Source organism: Patagioenas fasciata, chromosome 4 (assembly GCF_037038585.1).
Source record: "Patagioenas fasciata isolate bPatFas1 chromosome 4, bPatFas1.hap1, whole genome shotgun sequence".
Lineage (NCBI taxonomy): Eukaryota > Metazoa > Chordata > Aves > Columbiformes > Columbidae > Patagioenas > Patagioenas fasciata.
The window spans coordinates 30,917,041-30,942,474 of record NC_092523.1 but is presented as its reverse complement, the minus strand read 5'-3'; the positions used below and the strand labels follow the sequence as shown (position 1 = coordinate 30,942,474).

General features: G+C 35.8%; 1 protein-coding gene across 5 annotated transcripts in view; it reads left to right on the top strand.

Annotated features, from left to right (window-relative positions):
• The window catches only part of SGCZ (sarcoglycan zeta), a 453,475-nt gene extending 428,723 nt beyond the window's left edge, over nt 1-24,752 (top strand). For 4 of the 5 annotated variants that reach the window (XM_065837213.2, XM_071807535.1, XM_071807537.1 and 1 more), the window contains 2 exons: nt 12,215-12,338; nt 24,407-24,752. In XM_065837213.2, the coding sequence (XP_065693285.2) occupies nt 12,215-12,338; nt 24,407-24,616 (334 nt within the window). In that variant the 3' untranslated portion in view covers nt 24,617-24,752. Of the gene's footprint in view, nt 1-12,214; nt 12,339-13,939; nt 14,045-24,406 lie in introns of all 5 variants that reach the window. The other variant, XR_011738777.1, reaches the window with a different exon arrangement.
• Nucleotides 24,753-25,434: the final 682 nt, after the last annotated feature.

Sequence of the window (25,434 nt, the reverse complement as noted above, 5' to 3'; positions counted from 1 at the left end):
TTCGTGGTCAAGTAATAAACCTCAGACATCCAGATGTGAGTGTATTTTTTTTTTTCTTTTTTTTTTTCCAAAAAAATCTGCTGGAAAACTATTCATAACCTTAGATATATGAAACAATTCACTATTGAATTGGAAACTGAAATTCTGAACACCTTGAATACTGGGAATTAAACTGAACTATAAAATCTGGGCTAAGATATTGATACCCACAAGGTTTATAGTGTTTGCCCCAAAGGTCCTGAGAATTTAGCTCAATCTATTCTGGACAGGGAGCCAGAAAGTCAGATTCATGTTACCTCGACATATCTAAACTTTGCCTCAGCCACTCTTTCTTCTATAGCCAGATTTTAAACTCTTCAGACAGAGAAACATCTGTAATATTTGCTATTTAAAAATGCTTTGTGTAGAAATTCAGTTGAGATTTGAAAGAATTCCTTCCTATGTGCCCAACCACTTTGGTCACATCTTTCTCATCTTACATTTTCAAATAATAGATGGTGAGATTTTGCTTTCATAAAATGTTTTTCTACAATCCTTTGTGAAATCTGGCAAGCCCTTTTGTGTCATATCACAAAAACTAATTAAATCTGACTTTCATTAGCTGGGATAAGCAGCAGAAAAGAATCATGCCTTAGAATCAGGAAAATGAATTATATCTTAATAAGTTAATCTTCGTATTTCTCTCACTACTTTTTCTCACAGGAACACAGTTACGAAAACTAAGCTGCCAATATAATAAGTCCCCAAATATTGCCTTTAGACTAATAGTACATTAAAACAGGGTGCACTAATAGGTACTATCCATGCGCAAACGAGGCAGACAGTAGTTAAATGCAGATAGCTTTGCCCTCAATAACCTCCTTAATAAGGGGGGTAAATTACTTTGTTGTTGTTCTCTGGGGATAACTGCAAGATCAAATTTAATAGGTTTTTTCTCTTCTGTGTCAAGCCTCGCCTAGCATTGACTGTCAGCTAATCCTGCAAGCTAATGCTGGGCATAATGAGATGAAAATTGATCAAGCAACAAGGAACCACCCAAGCTAGTAGGATCCTGCTTTACCTCTGATAAGAATTAAAAATACACAGATCTTGCACAAGGGATCTGTTTCACTCAGAGTTGACTGACAGTTTGTAAGAGCCACCTTTTGTGACATTTAAGGGAGAAGATGTAGTAGGGTAAAAAAAAGTAACTCCTTCTTATGTTGTTTTAGTGATGTCAGGGTCTAGTTACTTTTTCAGTATTTGTTTTTAACAAAGGGGAAATATTTACTATTTGTGTTTTTAGAATTTGTTTGGTGTTTAAACAGTTATTTCAGTGTTTGGGCCTGTGTACTGACAGAAACTTATTTTCCTAGTCTTATTCTTAGCTGTTTAAAATACGATTTATTTTTTTTCCCACATATATGTTTGTGCAAAAATAGAGATGGGTGTTGTAAAAATTTGGACAATTGCCAAAAGCCAAGCTTATTGTTGAGGTTTTGATTGTGGGGTGACAATAAAACTGTGGCAGATGTATTGTTAACCTTCTCTCTCCCTGCTTCCTCTTTCACGCCTTCCCTCTCGCCCCTTCCCATTAAGGACAGGCCATCAGGAGGGAAAGAAGGACCGAGAGAAGAGAGTTGGAAAAATTAAAAATGTTTTACTAATGCTACTAATAAGAATAGAGAAAATAATACAAAATATACAAAACCAATCTTGAAAGTCCCAGCAACTGCAGAGCCGGCACCCAAAGTCTTGGATTGGACTCTGCAGCCAGCCGGAGCTGGATTCAGTCTGTCACTAGGCCTCAGTTCGCAGGGACAACTAGCAAGGTCCTCTCCTAATGTTGGTCATAAGGAAAAGGGACGAGATCCTTTTATATGAAGTATTCATGTGAATGGGATGTTATACTCCATTGGTCAGTTTCTCGGTCGCCTGTTTCTCGTTGCCCCTCTTGTGAGAGGTGCATTCATGCTTATCAATAACTTCACATTCCATTGCTGTGTTTACCAAAACATGTATCTGGTTCTCCAGGAAAATGCAGCTAATATGAAAGCAAATTCACTAAAAGAGAAACTTGTTTTTAACAAAACCAGGACACTTATATATTAAAAAAAAGGGCAAAAGATATTGAAATAAATAAAGAAGAAAGCCAGTAATAAAAGGTTATAATTACCATTCAGATGGGACACAGGAGGAACAAAAGGTAACAAGGTATGCCTCTTAAAGTGAAAGAATAATTTGCTTTAGTTTTCAGTGATGATTATTATATTTGACATTGGAGAAGGAAAAAGGTTCTAGTGGGAACTGGGTTACAAATGAAGTATTACTATCACAATAGATAGCAAAATTCATTGAGTTTCATGTAGTTAATTTAGGGTGCCTGATGATCTTTGTCCCTGAACTCTGTCTGAACTAAATGTGAAAAAAATGTCAAATAGCCAAAATTTATAATGTAATTTTCAAACTGGAAAACAGACACCGTGGGACTGATGGATTGTTAAAGGTATCATTTCTAGTGAAGTGGATGGAAAAAATTGGTGAGGAGCAGTTGCGTGATCTGGGGCTGTTTAGCCTTGAGAAAAGGAGGCTGAGGGGAGACCTTATTGCTGTCTACAACTACCTGAAAGGAGGTTGTAGCGTGGAGCATGTTGGTCTCTTCTCACAAGTAACAAGTGATAGGACAAGAGGAAATGGCCTCAAGTTGTGCCAGGGGAGATTTAAATTGGATATTAGGAAAAAATTCTTTGCAGGAGTTGTCAGGCATTGGAACAGGCTACCCAGGGAAGTTGTAGAGTCACCATCCCTAGAGGTGTTTAAAAGACATACAGATGAGGTTCTTTAGTGCTAGAGTTCAGTTAGGTTACAGTTGGACTTGATGATCCTGAAGGTCTCTTCCAATTGAAATAATTATATGATTCTATTATAAAAATCATCATGTATGTTAGAACTTTAAGTATGAACTCACTAGTATGCAATGTTTTACAATATTATTTTGAATGCTGTTATTAAGAAAATAATAAGTAAGAGCTTGAAGATAAGTGAATATTGGGATTAAATAGAACGTGCATTGGTTGTGCCAATCCAGAGAAATATTTTTTCTTCTATAAGGTACCTGATCTAGAAAATAGAAAATGGGTAGATCTTCTGTCTGGAGTTTGAGTATAGAGCTGTATCTAATGATAAATCAAAAGACAAGACAGAGAAGAGTGTATTTAAAGAAACTTTAAGTGGTATATAATAGGCATATATTGTTCAGATCCCTCCTTCAGCCTGTAGAGAGATTATAAGGAGAGTTTCTTCAGGAGTTATGTTATTTCTGGTTTCAATAATTCCCTTTGTGCTAAAAGGAGGTACACAGGTTTGGAAGTACTGTTAATCAGAAGATACTGAACACTAGAATAACAATATAATAAAACCTAATAGTGTGATGGTGAATATTAGATGAAATATTAGATAGAAATCAGCATTCTGCCTCTCAGATGCAAGAGGTTCTGGAATAACCTTTCAAAAGGAATGAGAGGGACAATTAATATTCTTTATTATCAGTGACTGGATTATGTTTGCTTTATGATTATGCCATGCCGCATTGTTAGGAACACACAGATGGGCTCCAAGCATAGCTGTCTCAGGCTAGCAGGGTTATGACTGTAAATATAATACCCAGTGAGTCCTATCTCAAACCCCATATAAAGCTTGGAGCAATAGAAAGCATTTGCACAGTGCTAAGTTAATGAAAAACAAGGCAACTTTACACTCTGCAGGTTAGTGTGAAGGCAGCTGAGTACATTGAAGCCCACTCAGGTCTAACAGCAGCTGTGAGCAGCAGAGTCACCCAGAGTGGCAGGGGGGATGGTCAGGTTTTTGGCAGCACCCTGCTGGGTGCTGGCAGCTCCAGTACTGCTAATTGCAGATGAGGTTGCCCCAGGGCTGTTACACCCCTTCCAGACCCAAGCTGCTGCATGTTCAAGAAATTCTAGTTCCACATAGGTCCAGATTAAGGGTAGATACGAAAGCACATGATTGGTTCAAGTGTTTCATTTTCACAAATATTCCAGGTAGAAGTGGTTTACTGTTTGTTTTGTTTTGTTTTTTTGTTTGGTGGGTATTTTTTGTTTGTTTGTTTGGTTTGGTTTGTTTTTGTTGTTTTGGTTTGTTGTTGTTGTTGTTTTTTAAAATGGAATTTGAACAACCGTCCTCAATGCTGAGGATGCTAGTGACCCCAGAACTCATTTCTGAAATGCTCTAAACCAAATACAGTCTTGTTCCACCATACCTACATACTCCATTTTGCTGTAGTTTTTCTAATAAAATGTGATTAGATATACTATTTCTAGTTCATAAAGCTATACATCATTGAGACCAAGTAATGCCACTGTAACAACCATAATATTTTCATTTCCTGTCTTTCTTATGATTTTAAGTGAATAGGCTTACTACTGCAACAAGAAAAATGGATATCTTCTTTTTCATTTGAGCAACATTTAATTTCTTTAGTCTTTCCTTATGCTAAATTTTTCTCCAGAGATTTTTTTTTTTTCTCTAGTTCTTCTTTTTCCACTTCCTAGGAGTATCTACATTATCTATGCCACTCTTCAGACACTTTCCCAAGAAAACAAGGCTTCCTAATTTTGCTGTCTATCTATTCTCTTCCTTCATCTCCCTGATAATTTGTGAAGCAGATAGGTAGTTTCGTCCACGTTTGAAAGGCAAAAGATCCCTAAGTTTCTATGTGTTTTCTGTAAACCAGTGCCTAACTAGAGATGCTTATATGCTTCCATAAGAAAATCAGCTGGAATTATTAGTATTTACTGCTGTCAGTATTTACATGGCTTCAGACTACCCTTAACTTCTGATGTATCTTGCTTTGAGGTCCAGGTCATGGTTATAGTACACAGAGGACATGAAGTTTCTAGCCGTGCTGTGTTTGTGGGTGCAGAAGGTATGGTTTGGGTTCTTGTCCTAGCACCATATTGGACCTAGACAAAGGATCTGAAGCCTGTACAGGTGGGGAGGTAGCGAGGATGGGCATTGTATAGTGGATAGTTACAGGCAATACACAAGCTTGTGAAACTATTAGTTCTGCAGATCCCCAAACAGCTGCTGTTGCTTTTACCTGTAATTATACAGAGAACTCCAGAGACACCCTGAGCAGTGGAGAAGAATGAATGATTTTACATGTCTTGTTCTGCAATATTCCTTCTGTCTTTGGTTGTATTTCAAGAGAGACTTCACTCTCTCTTGTTCTTTCCAAAATGGTACTTGCCATGCAAAAGTGACTCAAAGTAAATTCAACAAGCATTTAGTGATTTTTTTTCTTTTCTCTTTTTTTTTCTTTCTTTTTTCTTTTTTTTTTTTTTTTTCCTCCTTTTTCTGGCAAGCTGATTTCTTCTTGGACTGTTCAGATACAATCCAAGTACAAGCCACTGGAGAGTGTATTCCAAGCTCTCTGCTTTGTTTATTCTGCAGAGGTTGAAGCAGACCTGTCAAACGAATTTCAGCAGAATAATTTTACACATGAGATGCAGTTGCATCAAGATAGGGATCAAAACCATGTCACAGTTTATCTCAGCTAAAATATAATAATTTAGATCAGCCTAAGGCCCTTTGGGGAAACAATATTCAAAATATCATTGGAACATTAAAGGTGGTCTGGACTGTCACTTACTAATCACAGGAAGCTTATGGTTTTCAAACCTGAGAATATTTTATGTCAGCCAGTTCTCAAGTGTTTCCAGTAGTTCAAAGAGCCGAGTTCAGCTCTTCAGCCTCCCCCAGGTACCTTATGTTCAGATCTTACTCTTGACAGCCACTTGAGCATTATCTGTGGGCACGTTGCTTCCTTCTCTTTCTGACAAGATAGATCTCTGTTTTAAGAAAATATATGCAGAAAGACAACTCAGGTAATAGAACTATAACTGGATGGAAAATAAACTTCATGGAAGGATGTTTAGTGGAGTGGCAGGGAATGTGTAGAAATGATTTCAGGTCAGAAAAAAGTAAGGAAGATTATAGGAAGGGGAGTATTTTGGGTGGAATAAGGGTAGGTCTAAGATGTCAGGACTATGAGGAATCCTTTTCCCATACCTTTTCTTAAGGGACTGTTTTGAATTGTCTCATTTGCAGATCTTTGTCTTACAGCCTGAAATTTTAGAATTTCAAGCATGTCGTGATATTTCTTTAAGAAATGAAAGTTTGTATTCTAAACCTTACTTTTCTACTCATTTTCTTGATTTTTCAAAGGTCTGAGTTTTAGAGGACTTTACATTCTAGAATGCATGACTTTTTACTACCAGAGATTTCATTAGGTTTTTGGTTTCCTATGTTCTTAATATTATGTCTAATTTTGATTGTTTTCATGTCTAGCTATTCTGGCTATGCCCTCACCCACTCTAAGAAACACTCATGCATTAAGTTCTCTTTAACCTTCCTCATATCACCTGCTTATTTTGTCAAGCTCTTGCTTTAAAAATTTTCTCTCTCCAGCACTGCTAACCTTTCCCTTATGTTTCTTCACTTTTTCTAGTCCTTTAATGACATAAATGAAAAACTCTTCAATGACATTTTATTCCTTACTTTTCCTCCTTAGTAACTAATATTTTTTTATATATATATTCTCAGAAGAGATCCTTGATTTCCCTGTGTGTGAAAACTATTTTTCTGATTTATCGTCTGTGTCAAGTAACATTAAAATATTCAGTTGTTTCAGTTGCTACTATGATAATGCAGATTCACTGAACTGAAACCAGTGGCATGTACAAAGCAATTGTAACTCAAATTTGAGTCCAGTGAGGTGATTTCTGGGTTAACGAGAATTCCAGGAGTTATAATAAGGGCATCCTGGCACATGCCAAAGTCAGTGACATGCAAAGCATGGACGAAACATGAAATGCTAAACTGAATGCCATTCTACCATTCTAATTTAAGTCAAGAAAGTTTCTTCTCTGTTTAAGTTTATTGTCCATGAGTTGCAAAATTGGATATTGGGGGGAAAAAAAAAATCAATCTTGTTGATATTTACTGGTTTAGGCCATTACCTATTGTGTAAAACATTTATTTAACTTTCTCTTACTTAAGACTCATGTTGTGAAGTGACAAAATACAGAGGTAAATTGTGCCTTTAAAGGTTAGGTGTTCCAACATAAATCAGAGAGAGCTTCACAAGAATATATGAGACTTTTTTTCTTGATAAAAGATAGCTAATGTTTTTATATAATAGCATTCTCAGAGTGATGTCAAATGCAGCTAATCAAGTATCCTCTGAATAATTCCAGTATCTTAAAAAAAGGACTTCCAGGTGTTTTGTCATCATGATCATAGAAGTCCCTGGTTATTTTTTCTGTATACTACTGGAGTTTGCAACCTGACTTAGAGGAAAGGGGCTGAATCGAAGTCCTGGTTTGATCCAGCAGTGTCAGTGTTCAGTGGACTCCTTTAAGAACTCTTGGTCTCACTGAAGGACTCTTGAAATCAGTTTCCTTAAGTGTTAGGGCAGCCAGCTGTTCTTTTCATAATAAAAGTAATTGAAAGAATATATATTTTAAATTGTTTAGGTTTTATGAAAAGCAATATTTTCAAAAATATTTTTAAGAAAAACTCTTATTTCTAATTTGGAACAAAATAATTTCACTTGTGGAAGAGGAAGGTCCTGTGTTTCAGAGTTGAAAGTGCTTTTTTAGAATGAAAAAGCAGGAAGAAGGATATAGAGAGGCTTGGCACATCCATTTACCTTCTTTTTTTCTCTTTATGTATCCTACCTATCCGCAACCTCAGTCTGCCACAACTCTTTACCTACAGGTAGCAAGATTGATATCACAATTATCTTAATCTATAGAAATCTACAAGAAGTTTACCAAGTCAATGTGTAGATTTTCCATTGGTTTTATATTTGCAATACTTTTTTTTTCTTTTTTTCACAACAGGATTCCTATTCTAACTGAAAAAATGCCACAACAATATATGTTGTCACAGACCATCATATATAAAAAATAAACACCTGGAAGTACTGAAGTATTTCTAGATTTCCAGGTGTAAAGATGCCAGTTAATGGGAAATGAGTACCTGCTTTATATGTGTGATCTCATGTTGGCAGCATGGGTTTTTATCCTCTGTTTTGAATAAAATTTTCAAATTGGTAGAGGTTCATATCAGTTGTTTTACTAAGTAGCATGTATTGGATCCACTGCTTAAACAGACACAAAGAACATAAATTATTCACATTTTCACAGGGGAATTTTCTGTTTCCTTCTATTTTAAGAAATACCTTCTGCTAACCAACAGAGCAAAATTAACATAGATAAATTATATCCCATGTGTGTATGAAAGATATGCAAGAGGAAAATCTAAAATATTTCTTAAAGCCCAAAATGAAATGTTTTGGTTCACATTAAAAAATATTTTTCTCTAATACAATCTAGGTCAGCTTGTAAACAGAAAATACCAAATGAAAAATAAATGTTTCTGCATTTTTGATGAGAAATATTTTAATACCTTCAAAGGAACATATTCAAGCTATTTTTAAAAGTTTCCTTTTTTAGCAAGAAGTCTTTGATAAATTCAACTCAAAGCCATATAGCTTTGATCCTCTAAAATGTATCTTTTTTCACAAATTAGCCATTGATAATTAAAAAGAAAGAAGCCCTTCTCTTCTCTGGATAGATCATCTGTCTGCATCACATATCACCAATTGGCAGATTATATTATTTAAAAACCTCTTTTTAAAAGCTTCTTTGTCTTTCCTGCAGTACTGTAGTTTCTGTCAAATCATAGCAGTAGTTACCTTCTTCATCATAGCTGGGTTTTGTTTGGGAAAGAAAAATTAAATTATATGAATAGGATTCACTCATAAATGTGAATACCACTGTGACAGGCCATCAGTAAATCTGAAAGGAAAGCAAATTCTTGATATGCTGTTGTAATAATGCACTTTTCCTTAGAGGGATAAGTATTACAATGTGGAACCTTACAGTCAGTTTATAGTAGAAATTAAAGCTTTCGGAAATGTGACAAAGAAAAAAATTATAAAGGACCTGCTCATCAAACATAATTTATCTCAAAATATTGAGGAAATAATCTCTCCATGTGCAAAGACTTTTGCGTTTCCAGTAGCATGCTGCAGATTGCATAGCAAAGTCACTTTTCAGACGTAGATCATCTGAAGGATATTACTGAAAAAAGTAAATTAGTAACAGTAAAATAGACTTAGTCATTGAATTTTACTAATAGATGGGTGGTGGTTTTAAAATTATTCTGCTGATCATCAGCCATTCATTGACATTTCTACCACATTGTTTTATTTCAAGAGACTGCTAAAAGATCTATTGTCTGAAAAGTAAATATATCCTCCATAGTATATAGAAGGCTAATATTAACAGCTTCTTCTCAAGTTCAGAAATTAATTGCCCAAATGTTTCCATTTTAGACAAGCTGGAAATCATGTATGTTAATATAGTTCATGAAAAACAGCGATGAAACCAGGCAAAACAACTCTGAGCTATACAGTGTCACATGTTTTGGAGGAAAAAAAGGTTTGTTCTTTAAACAAAGTCATAGTTTCCTGAAATATGTTCCTAAATATATTTTTTTTTTAATGTCTACCAACTGAAAAATTTCAGTCAGGTCTGAGAGTGGTTTTGATATTATGAAACCAGAAATATTTGTGACTTCCCTAAAACCCACCAATTCAATGCAATAAATGTAGCTAAGAATATTTTTGTCTTCATGATTATGAAATGGCAGCTGAAGCCACTGAGAAATGTAATATTCCTGGAAAGGAGGTTACAACTTGCAAAAATATGGTGCTGAAAAATATGGAATGAAAGCATCCAATCATTTAACATTTATAAAATTAATTTTATTTTTAAATTCAAAGTAAAACCTCATTAAGGCAAAAAAATACTTCCAAAAACCTAATTTCTAAACTTTATCATTTAAGTAGTTTCTAAAAGATTTTGGAAGCAATTTTTCTCTCATATTGTAGCCATCAGAAGTTCAAAAACCACCACCTGAAAAACACTGATATACATGAATAAATAATTAATGAGATATAGATTCTTCCCTGGTCCAAAGAACTGCAGAACTTTCTACTAACTTCTCTCTACATAGTGTCAAAAAAATGAAAGAAAATGGCATACCACTAACAGAAAAATAGATTTTTCTGCTTCTCCCTTTATATGTATTCAATGTATGCTTTTATTAATATAGGTAGCTAGAAGTAGCGTTTTTGTCTACCTGGACACTTGCTATTAATAGTTTCATTTTGTGTTACCAAATAATTATTTTCCTTTATTTTTTTTTTCCTTTCCCTATTGAGTGTCAGTGACATGTAACAAGTACAAATGTTTCACAGACACCATCTCAGTGACTGACTTTGCAGGCAAATGTGCTGGTTTTGTTTCAAAATGATAATCCATCACTATTCTGTATGCTTTAAAAATCAAGAGGTGAAATACACTGAAATTGTCTTGTTCCATTGTTTGATAGATCTTTCTTTTGGCTTTTCTGTAGCAAATTCTTTGTCAAACTATTCTTTCCTTTATACATCTAGTACCTTATTATGTTTCTGGATGGATGTGACCTAACACTCAAAACACGATTTGTTGAAGAGGGAAATACAGTGTTTTCTTCAAACTTCTCATACTAGACATTTCTATCATTAATATATTTCATCTGTGTTCTGTCATTATATTATTGGGATACAAATAGCTTAAAAGATTTGTCTTGCTCTTAGCAGGACTGTGCAATAAGTCTACAGCTGAACACAGCCTGAATCCGAATTTTTGTTTCCTAGTTCATTACAGTTTTCATCGGATCATCTTTCCTATTCAGTTGGTGATCATGACTGCGTACATAATGCTGCTACACCTAGCCGAAATATGAATGAGCCAGTGAAGGTTAAGTCATTCTAGTCAGTTTTAAATAATTATTTAAGACCTTAAATAATTATTTAAAACTTTTGAAGTGCTTTGTTTTGTTTTTATTTAGATGAATATTTGTCAATGGTCACTAGCAAACTTTAGTTATGAACCTATCATTATAGAAGCACTCAAAGAGACGTGGAATCTTATGTAGCTATATTTTAGTATTAGTACAGCCAAGTATATTAGGTACTGATGCCAGAAATCATCCCTAAGCAGGCAAGCTTATATTGGTATATGCTTAAATGCTGTCTTAAGTAGAAATAGATTTGAACATATGCTTTTTTTTTTTTTTTTTTTTTTCCCTCTGGGCCATGGAGAAGAGTGAGAGAATCACACATATAACTAATTTTTTACTTCTTTACTGTCACAGTTTCTCTTATCTCTCTCCATACAGGTTCTCTTTTCCCCATACAGCTTCTCTATCCCTGTACATGCTACTAATTAAATCTGTCAAGGTCTAAAGCAAGGCGACAATATACCGTGGCAGATGCCCTCTGTTAATCTCTCCCCCACCCTCTCCTGATACGAAAGGTTATAAGGAGGAGTAAGGAAGAGGGACTTTAAAGCTGGAAGGATTTTAAAGGCTTTACTAATACTACTAATAAATAGAAAACATATAAAAAATATACAAAACCAATCTTGATTATCCTGGGTAACAGCTTTGCCCCTCCCTCCCAAAGCTGATGTGCCTCCAGTGGCGGTGGATCTGGGTGGGCAGAGCTAGAGTGGCTCCAGCAGCTGCAGGGCAGGCACCCAGAAGTCCTGAGTGGAACCTCACAGCAAACTGGAAACTGGATGCAGGGTCTCAGGCCTTGCATCACAGGCACGGGTGGCAGGGTCCTCTCTAGATGCTGGCCATGGTCGAAGAGCATGAGACCCTCATCATCTCCCTCTTATATAGGGTGTATGATGTTTATGGGATGGAATACTTAGTTGGTCAGTTTTAGTCACCTGTTCTGTCTGCCCTTCCTTTCAAATGTGTCCTGTTAGCAGTTAACCTTGGTTACTATAGTAATAAATCTAAGCATGGGGCTCTTAAGCATTCCGTTGGTCATATTAACAGCATCGAGCACAGTGTCTGAGAAAACATGCAGGCAAAAATTCAGAAAAGTGCAATTACTTAGAAGGCACTTAGAGGAACTTAGCTGGAAGGAAAATTAACTTATAGAGAACTGGTCTTGTTTTTAACAAAACCAGGACATTTACCTTTCAAAATACATTTTTATCTACATCCATTGTGTGTTTTGTGGGCTAGATGGGTTTTGGTGGTTTGATTCAGTGGATTTTTTTTCTCAGTGGTTGTGTTTGTCTTTCAGACTTGAATCTCCTACTAGATCTTTGGTGATGGAAGCACCCAGGGGAGTGCAAGTCAATGCAGCTGCAGGAGACCTAAAGGCTACCTGTAGGAAAGAACTGCACTTACAATCCACAGAAGGCGAGGTAAGTTCAGCTGGTAGAAAAATGTTCTACAGCTCTGCCCAGCATAACACAAACAATGTGAGGAGAGTTTATTCATTAGCAAGGTAAACATCACAAGAATTATTCTGCATTTATCTATGTTAAAGTAATTTTAGTTTAGCTTGCTCAATTATTAATACTTATTTGCTTTGTGCAAATATTTGAATCACTAAGTTTCACTCACTACTGAAGAAACTGTTAGTTAAATGAATATAGGCAAGACCTATTTTTAATCTAAGAGTCAAAGAAAAGGCTACCCAGTCCTTCAACATATCTGTGGGACAGAGACAGCTAAGTGACAGTGGTAAAAACTTACTCTGGATGAATCTGACAAATTAAGAGAGAGAAGTTTGAATTAATTTGGATTAATACTTTATTAAATTATGTTGAAGAGGTTGTACAAATTTGCTGGGTGGTTTATTTCCTTGAACTGTTACTAGCTCTGTAAGAGAGACATAGTACTTCAATGGTATGTTCACTGTACTGTTTCATATCATCTTGTTTCAGTGATCAGCTTGATGTAAAAAGATTTTGGTATAGATTCTTCATGTGTAAACCTGTGCAAACTCATGAAAACAATTTTAAATTGGGTCACTGGTTTGGTTGGCAATCCAAGTATTGGAGAAATGCATGAGAGATTACTGGTATGAGAGTCCTTTCATCTTCAGTCCTTAAAATGAGATAACATTAAAAATACTTGTGCAAGGGTATCAAAGGCTCTCAGATTTCTGCTAGGCACTTTGGAGAAATGAATAGATTTTCAAATTGTTCCCAGTGGGACTTGCCAGGTTACAGCGCTTTTGGAAAACCAGTAAGTATCTAATTGGGAATGGAGCTCTTTAGAAATTTTTGGCCTTTGTGTTTGTATTTTGTATTTTCTGTGTTCCCAGATACTTTACAAACTATCCAAATAAGCAACAACAAAGAAAACCAGCATTCGCATCTCTGACACATAATCTGCAATGCATACTCTGCATTACAATGCAGACAGGAACATTTTTGGCCAATAACATCAAAGGCCTCATTAATAACATTTTTTCTATTCATGCAAACATCTGTCTTGCATAATTAAAACACAATATTTTCCTAATTCAGAGCCTCAAATATTTATATACCACATACCCCATCTTATTTCTGAGTTTCTCCAAAAGCCAGCTCTTCCCACAATCTCTCATTTTAGTTACCACCTCCCTGAATATGAAGTCTTTGTTACTGTTTCCTAAAGTTGCTGTGATAGCAGTGAGGACAATCTAATCCTATTTTAATAGTAAATATCATCCTCCCTCAACCTTGTCCTTCCTGTGTGTATTTTTATTGCAGAGGCTACAGCTTCCTGTAACCTGTCCTTTTTCCACTCCATAAATCCCTACCTGGCCCAATCTAGTATGTGACCTACATTTATTAATATGAATCTTTCACCTAGAATGTATTTCTTTGTTCTTTTGCTTCATGGTGTTTTCAGAGGGGAAAAAGTTAACACTCGAAAGTGAAAAACAAACAAACAAAACAAAAAACAAAACCCAAACCAACTAAACAAAAAAGACAAAACCAACCAAACAAAAACCCCCTGTTATTTTCCTCAGTGCCCCATGATCCCTGAAGAAGTGGTTGTCCTGTCCCAACAGATGGAATGAGGGATGATTTAACTCTGAACGCAACACAGGCCCTGATTCAACAGATGAGACCAGGTGTGAGTTAACTCTGGGTTAATTCTACACGGTTATGTGAAGTGAATGACAGACAATCACTCCAGGAGTCCAATTCAATTATGAGTTTTACTAAAAGTACGTGTTGGAATACCAGTTACAGCGAGTAGTGGCTTGGCAAAAGTATAACAGCAAAAAGTCCATCTACAAGCAATGTAGAAATCTACCATTAGTAGCTATAATACAAAATTTAACAAGAATCCAACAGCAGATGTTAAGATGATGTTACCCTTATATATTCAAAAGGAAAAGAGAGAAAGAGAGTCATAGAGAGGGAAGGAAAACTAAGGTATAAGAGAGAGAGAAAGAGAGTAATATATCACGGAAGGAGAGAGAAAGAAATAGGGATACAGGAAAAACAAGAGAAGGAAAGAGCAGAGAGAAAGGAAGAAAGGCTGAGGGATCCAGCCACTCTTACAGCTCTGCAGCATGGATGGCAGGACTTGTACCATGATGTATGGCATCTGGTGTCCCGCGGCGAGGATGCTGGGGTTTGTAGTTCAGGAGTGCAGCATCTTCCAATGTCTGGTCTAGTTCCCATGGCAAGGCTGGTGGGCTGGAGGTCCTCAGAGTGGTAGTTTCCCTATTAGTGGTGTTTTAGGTGAGCTTTTTTATAGTTCTCAGAGTAGAGGAAAGTCTGGGGGGAGGGGGTGATTGTGAAAGATCGACAAATCTCGACAGGTCTTGGGCCATGTTGAAGGGTCTCAGCTTTTCCCCTTTGTGTGCCAAGCTGCGCATGTGAGAGGATGGAGCTATGTGTCCTCCAGCTCATCTCCCACCTCCAGTATTGGCCAGCCAGCCTGGTCTGTGACGTTAGCTTGTTGTTGATATGTAAATCGCAGTTCCCCCTATACTGAATGTGTCATCTCCTGTGAGTGGATGAACTAGTTTTGCCTCAATGTTTTCAGCCATGATCCTTATTAATACACAACAGTGGTTATAGCTATAATGTCTTGGGTTAGTATCACGCAACAATGTGGTGCTATGTACAAATATTTAATCTGTGGATTCATCAGGCATTTTTGTCTGTATCAGCACTGTGAGTTTATTCCATGACTTCTAATGTTTCTTAAGTATTTACTACAACTTATTGAAAAGGTAGTTTTTGAAATAGTGTCCTATGACCTCAATTGGACTTTGAGAATGGGAACACAAGAAAAGTTATAATGACTATATTTTCTATTATTCAGAATTGGAATTCAATTCAGTGTAAAACAGACTTTGCTGAACTTCATATTAAAAACATTATATTCCTCTACATAGTAAGAAAGACTGCACAACTGCAAGTTCCCACTTCGATGTTAGATTTATATTTATCAGAGAACATGCTACCAAACTTTCCCCACTCTTTCCCAAGGAACTGTTCTGTAAACATACATCTGATAAAGTTTGAAGTGTCTAATTATCTCTTGAATATTTGCAATTCCAGTGAGATCTGTAAAGAACTGTATCCTAGATCCACAAATTCCATCATGAGGCCTGACCAATGCCTTTACAGTCCACTATTTTATCTCTTACATGGGAGAGGGTCAGAGGAAAAGGTAGAAACATTTTGAAAGGCATACAATGAGTGCCCACAGCGTCACAAGTTGTATGAAGTTACTGTGGCCACATTAGGAAATCGCTGGACTAATTACAGTCTGGTGTGAGGAACCAGGGTAAACCTCTAATGGATAAAATGTCTGCATAACAAAATATTGATTACTGTCCTTGGTTGCAGCTAACAGATACACTACAGAATAGCAGACAGAATGGAAAAAAAGTGTAAAGTGTTTATCATTACTCATTTTTAAGAAGACACATTCTAAAATAAAACATAATATCAATGAAAAAAAAAAAATCTTCATTTTAGCCTAAAAATATATGCTTTATCCGTCAGATTTCTTTCATGAATATAAAATGTTGTCTTTGAATTGGACCTATGAACCATTTTTGTGATAAGACATTTTTTGTACTAGAAAAAAAAACTACAAGTTTTTTGTATTATTCTCTCGCTGGTTAACTAAATTTAACTTTTTAATATATGTAAGTTTATTCAAGAAATCATCAAAGATATGTGAATTAGTATTTCCTTCTATAGCATAATTATTACCCTGTTATGCCAGAAAATAGCTATGTGGCATCTCGAATCAACCAGTTATAACCATTATGAATTTACTGTGGATTAATCTATGAAACATGTATTTTTCTTTCATTTAAGAATAACTTCAGAATATTTTAAGAACATAAATATGTTTATGAAATACTTTTCCTCTAGCCTTATTTCTCATGCAGTAAATCTCTAGCCTCCCACATCATAAACTGAAAGCCTCTGCAAGCATTCTGAATTCTGCTGTTTGATGCATCAACTTTTTATTTACTGCAGTATTGTAATAATCCTTTTAGCCCTATTACACATTATAATGCATGATCCCAGACTGAATACTGGGGGCTGTAATTTAGACTCAGATTCTGCTGCCCTTTGTAAAGCTCTTGAGCTGCACCTATGTGAGTCGAGGCATCAGCAGAATCCTTTGATTCAATTATAGCTTGGCATTTAATTGTGAACTATGTATTATTCTATAAATAAACCATAACCAATGGTTTAAAACAGCAGTCATTTACAAGGAAAATGAAATGTGAAGCTCCAGGCTCTAGCTGACTCTACTGGTTCACATAAGAAGAAAAAGAACATTTATTGTCTGGAAAATCAGCACAATGACTGCTAGTTGACTACTGCATCTTTCACATCTAAACACAGTGCAAAGGTACAGATCAATTTTGAATTCTGTAAATACTAGATTTTGCTAGGCACAAAAATATGTTAGAATCGAATCTGAAACACACTACCATATAATGATAAGAAGCTTAAAGGATTATTTGATGTTGTCCACTCATTGATCTGACAACTAATTTTAATGGTTCTGACAATATAACATCCTTTAAAGGGCAAGGCTGCTAACTAGCCCCAGCTCTTATGAGGTTTGTGCAGCTGCTATGTACTGTTGCAAGCAGTTTCTGTATAAGCTTTCATTGAATCCTATTGACTATTAAAGACCCGGTAAATAAAAGGAGAAAGATGCAGAGAGGCTTCTCATTTTTATAAACATATTCTTATCAGTCACCCTGTCTATGAACTTTTTCCTGTTTACATTTTTATGCCCTTGTATTTTCTTGTCAAATTACACTCCATAGCATTGTTGGTAGACTATATTTGGTTGTCTCTGATATAACGAGGATGATCCCTTGGTGAGTCTTATAGCTGTCGCATTAAAAATTAACAATACTCTTTAACAGAAAAGTTTACTCAAAATCAGTGTAACAGTCAGAACGCCAAGTTTATATTTCCCATCTGAGCACAACACAGTTTATAAAGCATACAGGCAAGATTATTTTGTAGAGACTAACAAAATGCATATGTAACTAATAGATATATAATCCTATTTATACTTAATAAAACTGGAGCAATTTTCACTTGTAAGCCCAACCAACAGCACCATTTAAAAGGTTTGGTTTTGGTGGGGGTTTTGTGGATGGTTTTTATGTTCTGAAACAAAAAGAATAAAATGGGGGGGGGATTTTTTTATTAATCTAAATACACTTAAATGGAATTACCTTGTTCTACAATCTGCTTGCCCTGACTACAGAGGATTGCTGATGAAAGGCAGCAACTTTTCCAGGATTAGTTCAATTCAGTCAGTTTATGTTTGTCTGAGATTAAATGTTTGCAAAAAAATTTAAAATGTTTGATATGAAGGAAGTTCAATAAAAAATAAGCAATGGCAGACTGTAGAGCTCAAAGATCCACTGCTTATTTACCAAAAATTGTTAGCCACATTTTGTTTTCAAAGCTTTTTTTCATGGTATTAACCAACTGACTTGTCACTGTTCTCTGAGAGGAAAGAGATTAGTGGAATTGAAGAGAATTTTTTCTGTGTTTTTTTAACTATTGGTTTCAAGAATTCTATTAAGATGTTTTGAAAGATATTTAACATTATTATAATGCCATGGTATTTTTAAAGAAAACCTTTCATTTTCAGCTTAAAACAGTTTTAACGTTTAAGTTCACTTATTTGAAAAAAAAAAAAAAATATATCTAGAAGTCTAAAACCAAAATACAGTGTTTCCAAACTACAAAGTGTTTTAGCTGACCATACACATCTTTGTACTGTTTGCTCATGGGTGAATTTGGAAGACCAACACCATAAGCTGTTTTATTAGAAAGAGAAAAAGAAGTAACAATCATTTATTACATAAATAGCTCACTAGCTCCTTTGTCCTCCATGGAAGCTTCTCATGGAATCCCTCCAAACTGAGTTCTGAGTGGGCTGAAATTTCCTCTTCTGAAATCTAAAACTTTTGTCTTAGTACTAGCCTTCAGCATGCTCAGCAGGATCCCAAACTCCTCAATATTGTGATCACTGCAGCCAAGGCTATCACTAAGTGAGATATTGCAAAGCGGGTTTCCTTTGGTTTTGAGTAGCAAGTCCAGCAGTGCCTCATTCTCAGTTGGCACATATAACACTTGGACGAGGAAGCAATTCTCTGTGCATTCCAGGAACTTCATGGATGACATATGAGCTGCTGTATTGTTCTTCCAACAAATGTCTATGTAGGTGAAGTCACCCAGAAAAGACAGGTTCTGTTGACCGAAGCTTGCTTAAGTGACCCAAGTATCACTTCATTTACCTTATAATCTTGGTTTGGATGGCAGTATTAGATGCCTACTCTGAGATTCCCCTTGGAGACAACCCCTCTAATCTTGACCCAGAGGCATTTGATAGGGCTTCCAGAACTGCTGTAGTTAACTTCTATACATTCAAGGTTCTCTTTAACATAGAGTCCTCCTCCTGTTCTTCACTACCTGTCTTTATGAAACAGCCTATAGCCATCTGTCATGATCCTCCAGTCACGAGTTGTCCCATGTTTCAGTTATTCCTATGATATAACAACTTTCTGACTGAGTGCGGAGCTCTGCTTCCTCCTGTTTGTTCCCCAGTCTGCTTGCACTGGTATGGGTACACTTGAGGTGACTGGTCTTCTGGTTCTTATCTTGGAAGGCAGCTAAGGAACATTTGTTCCTGCTCTGGTTGGCCTGGCTTATTCCCCAGTTGTTTGCAATGGTGTGAGCATTGCCACTTTGAACCCCATACCCTGAGTTCTTCAGTTTATACCAAGTTAGGCATACTATTACAGGGAATACATTTTCAACACACAGGTTGTACAAGATCTTTTGGTATTCTCTGAATAGCTACTATATTCAGTTTCATCACAGTAACCACATTCATTTCACTGTTTAACTGTTCCTCAATACTATTTATCATTATGACGGATATAGTTCCAGATATTGTGCCAGCATATGTTTAGATTTTACAGTACATAGGCTATCAAGTTAATATTTTAATGTTCCACTATGATTTCTTTTTCTCAGAATTATCTTTCAGATTTAATGAAAGCTAGTTTAGGTGAATGGTTTTAAAATAAATGTCAAAACCACAGATAAATGTTAGAACAAATGGCCTATGGGAACTGAAGTACTGCAATTTATCCTATAGTTCATCTTCACCTTGAGTGCTAAAACATATGAAAATTATATAGTGAAGTCTAGTGACAAAATCTATATAATCCTCTTTGTATTTTTGCTTCTGATAGTATATGTAGAAGAGCAAAAAGACTTGACAAAATCTTACACCGTTATAATTCATATTAATTCTGAAGAGCCTATGCAAATTCAAAAGGTGTTCTTGGTGACATATCACTACACTGTCGTCATACTGGTTGATGACCACCAACCTTTCAGCTTTTCTTTTATTACACATTTCTCTCTACACTAGCCATGAAATATGCCATTGCAGCTCTGTAGAGTAACCTGTGTAATCAAACTGTCCATGAATACAGAAAATTCTTCAATGTTTATGAATCCTAACTTTTTCATTTGGCTTTATCAATTTAGCCTGTTGTCTCCTCTCTTGAGACGATTTAGTCAAGGGCCCAGTGGAGACCTTTTATACATGGAAGGTTCATATGTCTGTATGAAATGACTTGATGACTTGTAGGAATATTTGATTTTTTTTTTTTTTTACTTCATGTCTTGTTCTCTGAAAGTTCTCTCCTTCAGTTTAGTTATTTGGTTTGTAGATAATCCATACTTTCTGGCTTGTCTTCCTCTCCCTTTCCGTCTTCCTGTTCAGATTAACAACACAGTCTGAGGAACAGATGACTTCAAGATCTCCATTAGCAAAAAATGTATGTAAAAAGAGTGCAATTTTTGCATTCCTATCACATGCCCTACAGGTGAATCCAGTTTGTTACTTTAATTAGTCAGAAATCAGGTCTACTTTTAAATATATTACAGGGCTAATCTATTTTTCTTGGCAATAAGATGCTCAAGATGCAGGGGTGATCTAGGATTTCTAAACTTTAAGTGTTTAGAAGCCATGATGCTGCTTAGTGCTCTGATCTCTGATCTGAAATGGCATTTCTCTGAGTAGCTGCTGCCTTTTCTATTTTGTAATCTCTTGGTCGGTCTCCTACAACATTTCAAGAATTGATAAAACTTTCGGTTTTATCCTTGCTTATTTATCTGCTGAGATGTGAAACTCTGAGAAAGAGTGTGACTGGCTTGCATGGCCTTAGAATCATAGAATCATTTCTGTTGGAAGAGACCCTCAGGATCATCAAGCCCAACCATAACAATGCAAATGAAGTATTAAATGGCATATCTAGTACCTTTGTCAGCACAAAAGATTAGAGAAAGACTGTATACAGGCACTTACATTAACTACTGCTATCTACCAACAGTGTTCCCTGAGAACATAATACTCTGCAGTTTTTTGTCTTGCCACTTCTTCCCTTCTCTTTAAACACTTCCTAACAGCAGGCATAAAATGGTAAGTAGTTCAGATTTTACTGATGTCAGAGGACTTTTCAGCCATAAATTTCAGTTTTTAGCAGAAGATAGGAGCAGAGTGGATATATACTCAAACGTGGACTGTGTTCCCCTGAAATTCCTTTTGTGTTGGGCTATTATGATGGTATATTTGTATTCCTGCTTAACTAATGGATAGCAATGTTGCATCTATAATTTTAGTCTTCTACTTGGCAGCATATGTACAGGGTATATTTTAATGATGGCTTTAAGCCATTGTATTAATCCTCTTCATTTTGGGCTTCTCCAGGGATTAGCTATAGGATTCTGTTTAAATTGCACAGCCTTCCCATATTTCTGCAAAGGCATGGAGCTTGTTAGACTCACTACAGCAGATACACCAGCATAAGAAGGCACTTCAGTTTTTCTCAGATACCATGCCCCATTATCCACACTGCTCACTAGATGTACTGGGATGCTGCTGGGGCAGGATCTGATAGCTACAGCTCAAGATTACAGTCCCAGAAAAATCTGGATCAATCTACAAGGCAGTGTGAAATTGGAAAGCAGCACTGGAAAAGCACACACAGCTATGCTTAAAAAGAGCATTTAATTTAATGAGCAAAATAACTGAGCTACATTGAATTGTAATGCACACCAGAGTAAGGTCCACTGGAGTAAAGTCTTAGAGCAGTACAGTACAGAAAACCTTCAATGAGGATTGCAGAAGCATAGATGTCCTGATGTAAGCAAACACGTAAAAACATTGAGCTCCTCAGAAAAAAAATATAAAGTTGAAGAAGTTTCAATCTAGTCTGATCTCTGATGCATAAGCCCTCTGATTTTTTCTGAGCTAGTTCTTTTTTGAAATGACTAAAACCCATTCTTTTTTGAATCAAGACATCTTTTAGAACCCATTTGATTTTGATTTACTAATTTCTCGTGATCCTTCCTTGTCACCACTGCAGCAAAACTGTTAAAATGGCCACTCACATTCTCTGTCAAAAGTACAAAGAGCTAATCTTGTATTGTTGTTGGATTTTCTTATATCTATGTCTTCTACATTGAAGTATATTTTAATATCTCCTGCTTCAATTTTTGTAAAACAAAAGCATATAAGTGGTCTTTTTGTTATCTTCTTTGGTATTCCAGGTGTATCAGGGCTTACTGAAAATCAGTACTAAAAGTTCAAAAGGGTACCCACATTTTTTTTGAGATCTATTTCTTAACATTTATCAAGAGCTACTGGTTAACAATATATAACATTACTGGTTCCTGTTTAATATCTTGTTGAGTTACTGTTGAAAGGGAAAGTATTTTATCACAGTCATGTTCTGGCATCAATACTTGATCTTTCTCTAAGTACAGAACTATGCTGAGCACTATTCAGTATGAAAGATACACTTTTACTCACATAGAGCTTACACTGTTGAATGCTACTGGATTTTTATGCAATACTCCACTATTACTACATTAATGATGGATTTCTTAACATTTCTTTATTCCTGATACAAGAAAGAGTGCTTGTTATTACTCATCTCTCTTCTCATGATAACGTCCTTTGTTTCCTTACTACATTTTACTGATTCCTAGCTTCTAGTTTGCTATCAGATTTTTATTTTTCCTATCTGTTACTTTGTTTTCTTGTTTTGCTTGCTATAGTTACTTTCGCTTTTACTCCTAGCTCAGCTGAATATTTTTACATGTAATCTTCTTTTTCAATAGTAATTCTAACAGAACATTATTAAATTGCTCCCAACACCATCTTAATTTCTTCCATCTAAATTATTTCTGCAGGGGTTTTGACTTCTGATTATTTCAAGTCTCTGATACTGGACTTTTAAAGCAGCAATGTGTCTATGTGTGTGTAAATACATCATTACTTTGTCATATAAATTAAAGAACAAAAATAATAAGTTGTTGCATTTTAGTTTTGTAGTAAATTCCTCCATAAGGCCAGGATGTTGTGCATCTGAGATTCTCCCTTTCTGTCGTTTTTGATGTAAATTACCAATGAGGACAGTATCTTACTCTCAAAGCTGAAGAGCTCACACTGAGGTGGGTTATGTTGTTCAGGGCGACTTTCAACTTGTAGTTCCTTCAGTAGTCCCAGTCATTTACAATGCTGCTTCTGTGGATGGTAACGGTACTGTGTATCAGTCTTTGTATGGGACTTCATCCAGTCTTCTCAAATTTTTCCCAGCCTGTTCTCCTCACTGCTGTCCAGTAGGGGCTTTTTAGTGCTTCTGCACTGCTTTTCTGCCATATACCATTGATTTTATAATAAAATAATACTTGTCACCTGTAGAAAAATGCAATAAATGCTGTATCTCCTCAGATTCTTTACATGTTCTGCCAATGTTGCGATATAATGCTGTCAAGTTGGCTTTGTTGATTTTCAGTACCTTAAAAAACACACTAGTAAGTATTTAAGGAACTCACTTTTTCCTAAGTTTCATACTGTTATCTGCAGGGCTGAAAGCCATTTTGATTTGTTACCTGTTTTCTTGAAGTTCATAGTCTACACCTGAGGTAATGACTGATTTTACTTTGGCTCTCATTTACTCCTTCCATAAATAAAAAATAAACTCTAAGCAGCTGGAAACCCATCTGTGGCAGTGGAAGACATCAGTTTTTCCTGCTTTAGCTTCTTAGTTTCATGATATTGTTTATTCAACACCCTGAAAATGTAACATATATGTAAATATTGCAGAACTCAATGCAGATTCAAGAACCTGACTGGTATTTACAGTTTCCTACTGACTTACATTATTTTCAAAGGAAGGAGGTTAAAAAAATATTTTTAATCATATTCAATGTTCAGAAACAAATGGGAATAGCTTGATGACCTTGTTAATAAGAATTTAACCTGAATTTTTTTCTCCTCTTAACTTAGGTCAAATAAGCTCTTTATTTTGTGCATATGACTTCGTACTCTTATTTAATTATTCTTTGGATGTAGCTATTGTTAAGCCCCTACAATTTAGCACAGTTCAGCACATATTTCCAGCTGCTTACAGCAACACACCGGGGAATGTGCTTTAATATCGCTTCACACTTATTAAAATACAAATTCTTGCAGAGCAAGAATATGCTACTGCCATAAATGAATAAATTTTAATCATAAAATGTACAAGTGAAAATGGAACCTATCAAAGAGTATTGTAAAAATGTTGTTGTATGACACTGCTTGTATTTGAATAAACATGTCAGGTGAAGTATTTGCAAATACTGTAGTAATGAGTATTAATGGGTGTGTAACTAGACTGAGTTGAAAAACAAGAAATATAAGAAATGTCAGCTTTTTATTTTAAAAAGAATTATTACTGCTATGTATTTCTAATAGCCTTTGTAATATTTCTAATAATATATTTATGATTTTTAAAAATATTTCTTAAAAACTCAGACTCTGCCTCAGAACACATCTTTAAAATATGTCACGATGCTGAAAGAAGTTTACTTACACTTTTTTTTTTTCCTTTTTTTGCCCTGTGTAGATATTTTTAAATGCAGATACAATCCGCCTGGGAAATTTACCAGTGGGTTCCTTTTCCTCCTCCTCTTCCTCCTCCTCCTCACCCAGCTCTTCAGCTCCTCGCCAGACTATCTATGAGCTCTGCGCCTGTCCCAATGGTAAACTTTACCTGTCCCCAGCAGGAGCAAGCTCCACATGTCAATCCAGTAGCAACATCTGCTTATGGAGCTAGAATGACTCCAATTTATCCTCACACCAGAATAGCCTTTCGTTACTGTCCCTCTGCTTCACAGTTCTGCTCGGTTTCCCTTGTGACAAGTTCAACGCTTCAAATGGCCTGCAGAGCAACTTCTTCCAGTGTAAGCAGGAATACAGCGCTGCCTTCTCTTGTGGTTTGTGTTGCCACTCAACGTAGAGATGGGAGTGAGATATTCAGAAATCAATGTATTCTTCATCAGGAAACCTGGAACATAAGATCATCTTTTGTCCATAAGGGAGAATAACACAGGTGCCTTTGCTACATGAAGTGAAGCACATAGTTTTAGATTTTTGCAGGACCTGGATGTGAACTGCACACATATATATATATATATGTACAGTATATAAACAAATTCGCCCAGAATCTGATGATGAGATGAATCGGTTCCCCCTGTATGATAAATAACTTTACTGTCTGAAAGCACAATTTTCCATTCATCTCTTTGGATGTAAACTTTTATCCCTGAATTTTAAAATTTTGAAGCATTGTGTGATGCTTGCTTTACTAAAGAATTAAATTCAGTAAATGTTTTTTAACACAAAAAGAGACAGAATCCTTCCCTGAGTTTGCTTTCTTTAAAAGTGTGTTGTTACTCTTTGTCTATGAAGTCTAGGGTTTTGTACACTAGGTGAATTTTGGAAATGCTCAGCAATATTACCTTTCAGAGTTAAAAAGACATCTGCTCTCGTTGGCCTTATACAGTATTTTCGTGGCTACTGCATGTGAAGTGATTGGTTTAAATAGAACATACAGTTTCTGGAAAAGCAGAACAGGGTAAAGAGGGAAATACT